General features: G+C 33.9%; 1 protein-coding gene across 1 annotated transcript; it reads left to right on the top strand.

Annotated features, from left to right (window-relative positions):
- The first annotated feature begins 298 nt into the window (after positions 1-298).
- Positions 299-1300, top strand: GPR174 (G protein-coupled receptor 174). Its single transcript, XM_068963377.1, has one exon. The coding sequence runs from the start codon at positions 299-301 to the stop codon at positions 1298-1300; it is 1002 nt and encodes a 333-aa protein (XP_068819478.1).
- Positions 1301-10808: the final 9508 nt, after the last annotated feature.

Raw genomic sequence — 10808 nt, 5'->3', positions numbered from 1 at the left:
TCAGAAGGCCTTTTAACTGAGTAACAAGAAGGGGAAATTATAACAGCTTGTCATCTGTGCTTGCACATTAGACTTCCATGTAGTTAATGTAGACAAATTCAAAGCAAACATGCAGATAGTTCTTTGAAAAGCCCCCAAATCATGTCTAGAAGCTCTGACCAATGCAATAAAAAGGAGGTTATTCTATATTCAGTTTCTCCAGCCCATCGATGATCAATCTTTCAGAAAGAGCAGCAATAGATCGCAAATTTAGATTTTTAACCACCATTTAGCAAAGGCAGCTTCTCTAGAAACAAGCATGACTGCTAATGACACATGTTATGAGATCAATAGAGACAATACAGATTTCCGATACTTCATCTATGCTGTGACATACACTGTCATTCTTGTGCCAGGTCTCATAGGGAACATATTAGCCTTGTGGGTATTTTATGGTTATATGAAAGAAACCAAACGGGCTGTGATATTCATGATAAACCTGGCCATTGCTGACTTACTACAAGTCCTCTCCTTGCCCCTGAGGATCTTTTACTATTTGAATCATGACTGGCCATTCGGGTCTGGCCTCTGCATGTTTTGTTTCTATCTGAAGTATGTCAACATGTATGCAAGCATCTACTTCTTGGTCTGCATTAGTGTGCGAAGATTTTGGTTTCTCCTGTACCCCTTTCGCTTCCATGACTGTAAACAGAAGTATGACCTATACATCAGCATTTCTGGCTGGTTGATAATCTGCCTTGCCTGTCTGCTATTTCCTCTCCTCAGAAGAAATGATGACACCCCTATGCACAGAACCAAATGCTTTGTGGATCTTCCTACCAGGAATGTCAATCTAGCTCAGTCTGTTGTCATGATGACCATTGGCGAGTTGATTGGGTTTATCACTCCTCTTCTGATCGTCCTGTTTTGCACCTGGAAAACAGTTTTATCATTGCAAGATAAATATCCTGTTGCACAAGACCTTGGAGAGAAAAAGAAAGCCTTGAAGATGATTCTAACCTGTGCAGGAGTTTTCCTAATTTGCTTTGCACCTTATCACTTCAGTTTTCCTTTAGATTTCCTGGTCAAGTCCAATGAAATTAAAAGCTGCCTAGCCAGAAGGGTGATTCTAATATTTCATTCTGTTGCCTTGTGTCTTGCTAGTCTGAATTCCTGCCTTGACCCAATCATATACTACTTTACCACTGATGAGTTCAGAAGACGGCTTTCAAGGCAAGATTTGCATGATAACATAAAACTCCATGCAAAATCACTTGTGAGCAACCATACCACATCTATCTTGTCAACTGAATTATGTTAAATTAAAAAAAAATGGATGTGGACTGAAGTATATTATTACATATTTGCAATACTCCTAGCTACTGGGAAGTAATCACAGCAAGCACTCAAAGCTTTTCAGTTATGCTCTATCTTATCTATATGAAGATTTCACGTCTTCATAACACAATCTATTTAGAGCATTATATTCCACTATCATCAATGTTGAGATGTCCTTGTAGCAATTTATCATCAAGTCTTTAAGATTTAAGCTCTAAAATTTCAGTGACATACTATATGCACATGCTTTCAGCAGGAGTCAGTAGTTTTATCTATGAACCTAAGACACAGAGAAACAATTAACTTGAACTCATTTTAAGCACTTGGTTTTGTTACAATGGATACTGAATTTCTTTGTATTTAGAAACAATGTAGTTGTCTATTTATACTAGTAATCACAGTTTATATCCCAATATCATGTTTTAGTTGTCTTTAAGTAGGATAGGTAATATATTATTTTGTGAAACAGTGTTATAAACACAGACCATTTTGATATCCTATATGTGATTATACTCATGAGTTTTAAGACTCAAATAGCTATTTCCTTCATTTAAGTATCAGTATGAAAAATCATCTGTCACATCTATTAATAGAATGAAAATCTGAACTCAGGCCTCTGATATGTTTAGAATAAGAACAAGAAACTAACTCACATACTGTCTATGACTGTATAAATTGCCATATTTAATCTATCCAGGACAGGTAGCTTGTCAAAGTTCATATAATGTGACCCACATTGTCTTTAAAGGTCCAGGAGAAAGCAGATATGTGATAACCACAGTTCTGATTCTCTTAAACTATTTCCAGACAGCACCTTTGAAGATGTATATATCTTTCAAATAAAGAAAGGGTCCACTATGCTTCTAGAGTGACACTGAGGTACCTGAGAGGTTACTGCACTTTCTGAGCCTATACAAGAAGCAGTGAACTAAATTTAGACAAGAGCAAAAAGATAAAAGTTATTTTTTTACTTTTAAGTGGCAACTATCAGTCTGCATTCACAAGCCAGAGTAAGATCTAGAGGCAGCCAGGCATGTAGACTCTAGAGTCCTCAGTAACATTTTTGATCCAGCTTTGCTCCAGTCATACTATTCTAAGGCCAATACAGCCTCTTCCAAGGCAGCTGGAAAAGTCAACTTTTCCCCTGTTGAGAAAAGTGCAGAATATTAACACTGGCAACATTGGGCACCTATTGAAACCCCTTGCCTACTAATACCTGTTTAGATCTAGTATGCAAGAAACAGACCCAGAATATGAGTAACAATTAAACCTGAGGTCATAAATATTAGAATACATTGAAAAATATTTTGGCAAACAGCTCTAACTTTTAAAACATGCTTTAACTAAAATCTGTGAGGTATATAACACACAGATAATTCTGGCCTGGAAGGAACGTGAAAATCAAAGAAGAGCTCCATCATATTTACAGGAAAGGAGTTATTTTAGACACACAGTTATGATATTAATACGTTTGGGGGGATTAGCAAAATCAAAATGAATTTTAATATCTTAGATGAATGGAAAACTTTCTAATGTTTTCTCTAGACTAGTGTTGATTTCCTTGTATTTTGTTATTAAAATATTATCCTGTTAGAAGACTGACTTTTTACAGCTAGCAATAATGTATGTGTCTATCTCCTAATTGTTCATGGTAAGGTACATATTTTGATGTGTTAAATGAGTTCTAAAAGAGTGGTAAATTGTGCTTTAAAATGTGTAACTGTAACTATGTCTAGTCTATTTGCTTTAAAGTGATTTGTGTTTGACCATAATTTAGTGTTGTAATGGGATCAGAAGTAATAATTTTGTGTATACTTGTAGTGAGAGACTTCTCTATATAATATATGTTTATTAGTTTCTATATTATCATAAACTACACTTTTAGGATCATTTGGGCGAGACCTGTGATTTAATTTCATTAATGTATTAATTTCACTTTAAACATACCTGTTATCTTAAAGAGGAAAAAATATTTCCAGGAGATTACTGAACTTCTTAGAGGAAATGTTGAGGTTAGAGCCCATTTATGAAGCAGTCCAGGAGTCCTTGAAAATTATTTATGTCATTTGAGAAAAGTACAGAGAGAACAAGTGTCCAGTATTCTTATGCTGCTTAGCTAAGAACCACCCTTTCTCTTCAGGTTTGCCCATCTAAGTTTGTATTTAATGTTGTGATTTACTTTATTAACCCCTTTTCACCATGAATATGCTTTGTCTTCTATTCCCTTGATCTAGTCAGTAACTGATCAGTCTATTCACACTAAGGTACTAAGGACTGATGTTAGCTTAATATTAATTTGCCTAGGGATATCTGAATTCTAGGCCTTAGGGATGAATTTTATCTCAAAGTGTAAGTATTTTGTTTTAATGGAGTGATCAAAAACACTGAAACAGACTAGAAAGAATGATATTTTGAAGAAAGTGGGTCTTACAGATTACATATGGTAAGTAAACACCTACTTTACTTACCATGATGGGATGCTATATACATGCATATGTACAAATACCTATTTATTATACTAATACTTGGCCTATACTAGGTTTAGGCCAGAGCAAAAAGATACAAGTTATGTTTTACTTTTAAGTGGCAACTATCAGGCTACATTCACAAGTCAGAGTAAGGTTTAGAGGAAGCCAGGCATGTAGACTCTAGAGTCCTCAGTAACTTTTTTTGGTTCAGTTTTGCTCCAGGCATACTATTCTAAGGCCAGTACAGACTCCCCCAAGGCAGCTGGGACTGATTGGAGTGATTTCCATGTCATTATTATTCTCATTATTGTTATTATTATTATGTTCAAACGGTGTATACATTTTCATTGTCACTTGGATAAGCAACTAATTCTATTAATCTGTAATTCCATGAAAAAGGTCCCATCTGCCTTATGGACAACAGAACAAACTATGTTGGTCTGAAAGGGTGCATAAGTGGAACTCTTGTGCAACTTCATTTTTATGTCATCTTTTTATTTTTATTCCCAATATACTGTGAAAATGTTGCTTTGTAACATATTTATATTTATAATTTAAAATACACATCTTCATAATAAAGATGATCTTTGTATTTGGATAAAAATTTCTGTCTCCAGAATTCCATGCATATATATCCAGTTTTTTAGCAAACTGATGTAATTGAGAATCTTTGTCAGTGTTCTCACCTACATGGATAGTAAATTCCCTGAGTCTCTACTCTCCCTTTCTTTCTGGAGTGTTGCATGTTATTCTCAATCGGAAAGATAAACCACTTCCCCAATCTACCTTACACTTGCCCTCCACTCTTCCCATAAACAGAATCTTTACTATCCACACTCTGCTAAGATTATTCCCCATCCTCACTTGTTGACCAAGTTATTCTAATGACTTAAATACTTGTACTTGTTAGAGTATAGTCTTTTGGGAAGAAAAGGAGATGAGGGGAAAGAAGGAATGTTTTCTATTTAGTCTTAAGAGTTTTTGAGACCCAATATTTTGATTTTCTGTATAGTTTAGCAGAGGAAAAGCTATCATTCACTGTATCCTTCTGCTCTTAGTAAAACATATTTCCATAAACATAATGAAATAAAACAAAAAGTGAAGTCAGGACAATTGTCTCTGTCTCTCCTCTCATCCTAGTTTTCTTTCTTCCACTTTAGCAACTCTCTCATCTCACTATATTCCTAGTGCTTTCAGGAGGCCCAAGTGTCTTCTGAAATAACAAAGTTGTTATAAATTATACATTTTGACTGCTGCAGAAAAGTTTTCCTAGGAAGTGGTAAAGGATTTCTTAAGAAGAAATTTCTGATGTTTTGGTAGACTTCAAGAACATAATGGGATTTAAATATGGGATTTGCCCACACTTTAAATGTCCTCAAATAAAGTGCATTCCCCCTATGTGCCTTCCTGAAGCCAATTCAGAAGTGATCCCACTGCTGTCACTGTATCATATTTTGAGGGGAAAAAAGTAAAAGATGAATTCTCAAGTAAGTATGGCTCTTTCAACTTATTTATTCCTCAACAATTAAAGGATGTGATGTGTGTTTGAGGGGTGTGAGGTGAGCTATAACTTTCTTGAACATAGACCATTTCTTCAGCAGTACTTCCTCAGTCTTAACCAATTACTTGATTTTTCCAAGACCATATTTCTTCTACTTTTTGTTGGCTAGGTTCTCTTCATCTAACTCCTTACTGAAAATTTTCTGATTCATCTATAGGCATAGCCCTTATTTAAGGGCTTAAATTTGCCTTCTTGGATATCTTCGAGGAATAATAGAAAAACTGCTCCTTCGTAGGGGTGGGCTGTAATTAGGCCTATCACTCTCACCCCTGTATCTTCCTCTCAGCTTTGCTTCTGAAGCTCCTGCAAAACACAAAGAAGATACTGGAGTACCAGCAGAAACTCTAAGGTCAAGAGTGAATGGAATAATATATCCAAAACGTTGAAAGATAGAAATTGCCAACAAAGAAAACTTTATCTGGCAATGATATCTTTCAGATAAGAGGAAGAAATAAATGTTTCCCCAGACAGACAATTGCTGAGGGAGTTCACTACCACTAGACTTGCCTAGCAAGAAATGTTGAAAATTCTTCAAGCTGAAATGAAAAAAAAATCACTAATCAGTGACAGGAAAACCTGTGAAAGTACATGACACACGGGTAAAGATGAAAGTCAAATCCAGAAAACCATAACTCTATATTAGGATGTTGTATTAATTACTCAATTACAGTAAAAAAAAAAAGTAGAAAAAATAACTATAACTACAAAAAATTGCATCATAAGCAAATATGTGGCATAAAAAGAAGTAAATTGTCACATCAATTATATAAAAAAGAAGAGTAAAAGGGTGGAGCTTTTATAGGCATGCAAAGATAAGTTGCTATTAACTGAAAATGGACTACTCAGAAACCTAGAATAGATCTACAAAAGACAAAGAAAGGGGAAACAAAGAACACCACCATGGAAACTAACCAATTTATGAAAGTATGTAAAGACAGAGAGAAAACAAAACAATGGAAATACAAAATAGTCAGAAAGTTATTAATAAGATGTTATAAATATGTTCTTACTTAGGAATAATTAGTATAAATATAAATGGATTGAACTTATCAATCAAAAGGTACGGGATGGGTTTAAAAAAGAAAAACAAGACCCAACTATATACTGTCTAAAAGAGGCCCATTTCAGATGTAAGAACACACATAAACTTGAAGTGAAGAGATGAAAAAAAAAATATGAAAGTGGAAACCAGAAGAAAGTGGGGTAGCTATACTTATATCAGACAAAACTGAGTTTAAGTAAAGAAAGGACATGATACAGAGAAGTTAAGATATGCTTCATTAAAAGAATTAATGCATCAAGAAGATGTAACAATCATAAATACGTGCAAACCAAACATTGAGGTACCTAAATATTTTAAGTAAACACCAATAGCTCTGAAGAGAGAAATAGACAGTAATGCAATAATAGCAGGGAATTTAATTTGTTGTTATTTAGTCCCTAAGTTGTGGCCAACTCTTTTGCAACCCCATGAACTGTAGCCCACCAGGCTCTTCTGTTCATAGGATTTCTCAAGGAAAAATACTGGAGTGAGTTGCCATTATCTTTTCCAAGGTGTTTTAACAACCCAGGGATCAAATCTGCATTGGCAGGCAGATTCTTTACCACTGAACCACCAGGGAAGCCAGGAAACTTTAATACCCGACTTTCAAAAATGGACTAATCATCCAGAGAGAAAACCAAGAAAGAAACAATGGATTTAAACCATACATTATAGCAAATGAACCTAAAAGACATTTATACAATATTCCATCCAACAACAGGAGAATGCATATTCTTCTCAAGTACACACAAGACATTCTCAGCTATAGATCATATAAGACATAAAATAAATCTTAGCAAATGTAAAAAGATTGAAATAATAATATTTAGTATCTCATTTGACCACACATTTTCAATATGAAACCAGATATTAACAGGAAAATGGAAAGAGAAAATCTACAAATATGTAGAAACAAAGCAACACACTTCAGAACAACCAATGGGTCAAAGAAATAAAAATTAAAATCAAGGAATATCTAAAGCCATTTGAAAATAGAAACACAGATGACCAAAACCTATGGGACACTGCAAAAGCAGTTCTGAGAGGAAAGTTTATAGTGGCAAATGCATATATTAAGAAATTAGAAATATCACAAATAAAAAACCTAAAACTGTACTTCAAGGAATTAATAAAATTAGAGCAAAGCAAACCCAAAGTTAGGAAAGAGAAGGAAACAATAAAGATTGCAGTATAAAATAACAAAATGAAGATTAAGAAAAAAAGAGAGAGAGAGAGAGAACGTCAATGAAACCAAGAGTAGATTTTTCAAACAAATAAATAAAGTTGACAAACCTTTAGTGAGATTAAAAAATGAAGAGTGAAGACTCAAATGAATGCAATTAGATATAAAAGAGGAGAAACCATAGCTAACCACACAGAAATACATAAGCTTATGAGAATACTATGAAAAAATATATGTCATCAAAGTAAAAAACAAAAATTAGATAACATGGAAGAAATGGATTTTTCCCTAGAATCATAAGGCCCATCAAAACTGAACTAGGAAGAAATAATATGAACAGAACGTACAATATTTGTCCAATACACAAGGAATTGAGTCAGTAATCAAAAACTGAAATATGAGCAACAATGTGTCAACAAATAGGCTCACCTAGGAGAAATCGAAAAATTCTTAAAAACATACAACTTATAAGATTGAATCAGGAAGAAATAGAAAATTTGAATCCACCATTTACTACTAAGGAGTTTGAATCAGTAAACAAGTCTCTCCAGAATCATATTGCTTCAAAGATTAATTTTAACAAACATATAAAGAAGAATTAACACCAATATTTCTTAAACTATTCCAAAAAAAGATCATAGAGAATGAAACACTCCCAAACTCATCTTATGAGTTCAGCATTATCTTGCTATCAAAACCAGAACACTACTAGAAACAAAAATTATGGGTCAATATCCCTGGAAAATATAGATGGAAAAAATTTTCAATAAAATACTAAAAAATTGAATTCAGTAGGGCATTAAAAAGATCATTCACCATGATCAAGTGGGACTTATCCCAGAGATGCAAGTATGCATCAATATATGCAAATCAAAAAATGGGCCAAAGAACTAAACAGACATTTCTTCAAAGAAGACATACAGATGGCTAACAAACACATGAAAAAGTGCTCAACATCACTCATTATCAGAGGAAGGCAAATCAAATCCACAATGAAGTACCATCTCACACTGGCCAGAATGGCTGCTATCAGAAAGTCTACAAACAATAAATGCTGGAGAGGGTGTGGAGAAAAAGGAACCCTGTTACACTGTTGGTGGGAATGCAAACTAGTACAGCCACTATGGAGAATAGTGTGGAGATTCCTTAAAAAACTGGAAGGATGGTACAGGCAAGGAGATGGGAGGGGGGTTCAGGATGGGGAACACATGTATGCCCATGGCGGATTCAAGTTGATGTGTTGCAGAACCAATACAAAATTGTAAAGTAATATATATATACATATATATATATATATATATATGTATATATATATATTCTTTACTACAGCAGTGGTCAAATTTTTGACCCTAAGACCCCTTTCATTTATTAAAAATTATTGAAGATGTCAAAGCACATTTATGTAGATTATGCCTATTGCTATTTACTCATTTAGAAATTAAAACTGAGAAACTTTTGAAATGTTTAATTTACTAAAATTAAAAAAAAAACAGATTGCATGTTAAAAAACAAAACAAAACTAACAAACAAAAAAAAAAAAAACAACTGGAAATAGACCTGCCATATGATCCAGCAATTCCACTGCTGGGCATACACACTGAGGAAACCAGAATTGAAAGAGACACGTGTACCTCAATGTTCATCACAGAACTGTTTATAAAGGCCAGGACATGGAAGCAATTTAGATGTCCATTGACAGACGAATGGATAAGAAAGCTGTGGTACGTATACACAATGGAATATTACTCAGCTATTTAAAAGAATGCATTTGAATCATAGGTTCTAATGAGGTGAATGAAATTGGAGCCTATTATACAGAATGAACTAAGTCAGAAAGAAAAACACCAATACAGTATAATAACGCATATATATGGAATTTAGAAAGATGGTAATGATGACCCTATATGTGAGACAGTAAAAGAGACACAGATGCAAAGAACAGACTTTTGGACTCTGTAGGAGAAGGCAAGTGTGGGATTATTTGAGAGAATAGCATTGAAACATGTATTTTATCATATGTAAAATAGATCCCCAGTCCAGATTTGATGCATGAGACAGGGTGCCCAGGGCTGGTGCACTGGAATGACCCTGAGGGATGGGATGGGGGGGCAGGTGGGAAGCAAGGTCAGGATGGGGGACACATGTACACCCATGGCTGATTCATGTGAATATATGGCCAAAACCACCACAATATTGTAAAGTAATTAGCCTCCAATTAAAAAACAAACAAACAAACAAAACAGATTGTGGCCCATCCCAGAGCTGGCATCTAATGAAGGAAATCAATAGAAAATAATATATATATATATGCAAATCAATTAATATTTCACTTTAACAGAATGAAAGAGTCATATGATCATCTCAATATATGCAAAAAAGTCTTTCAATAAAATTCAAATCCATTCATCATAAAGACTTTTTATAAATTTGGCATAGAAGGAGCATAGCTCAATAGAATAAAGACCTTATATGACAAGTGCACAGCTAACATCATACTCAATGGTGAAAGATTGAGAACTTTTCCTATAAGATCAAGTACAAAACAGTGGTGCATATTCTCACCACACCTATTCAACACAATATCAAAAGTCTTAGCTGGGAAAATCACAGAAGAAAAAAGAAATAAAAGGCATTAAAATTTGAAGGAAGTAAGTAAAATATTCTCTATTGGCAATCATATATATATATATATATATATATTTTTTACAATAGCACCAAAAGTACTCAGAAATATATTTACCTAAGGAAGTAAAATATCTCTAATCTAAAAACTACAAGACATTGAAGAAAACACAAAGAAATGGAACAATACCCAGGTCCAGGGATTGGAGGAATTAATAAGGCATCTATTATTGCAATGCAATGCTTATCAAGATTCCAATTAAATATTTATAGAATTAAAAAAAAAAAAACTCCTAACATTTATGTGGAATGACAAAGAACCCTGAATAGCTAAAGAAATTCTGAGAAAAGAACAAGGCAGGTGTCATCACACTTACAGATTTGAAGCTATACTCTTAAGGTATAGTCATCAAAAGAGTATGGTACTAATATAAAACAGAAAAATAGATGAGTGTAACAGAATCAAGAGCACAGACATAAATCCGATAAATCAGATATATATAGTCAACTGATATTTGACAAGAAAGTTGAGAATACACTTTGGAAAAAAAATGATAGTCTTTTCATTAATTGGTCCTGGGATATTCACATGTATAAGAATGAAACAGGGCCAAT

The sequence above is a fragment of the Capricornis sumatraensis genome, chromosome X (genome assembly GCF_032405125.1).
Source record: "Capricornis sumatraensis isolate serow.1 chromosome X, serow.2, whole genome shotgun sequence".
NCBI lineage: Eukaryota > Metazoa > Chordata > Mammalia > Artiodactyla > Bovidae > Capricornis > Capricornis sumatraensis.
Note: the sequence above shows the minus strand (reverse complement) of the source record. Positions and strands in the feature narration are given on the sequence as shown.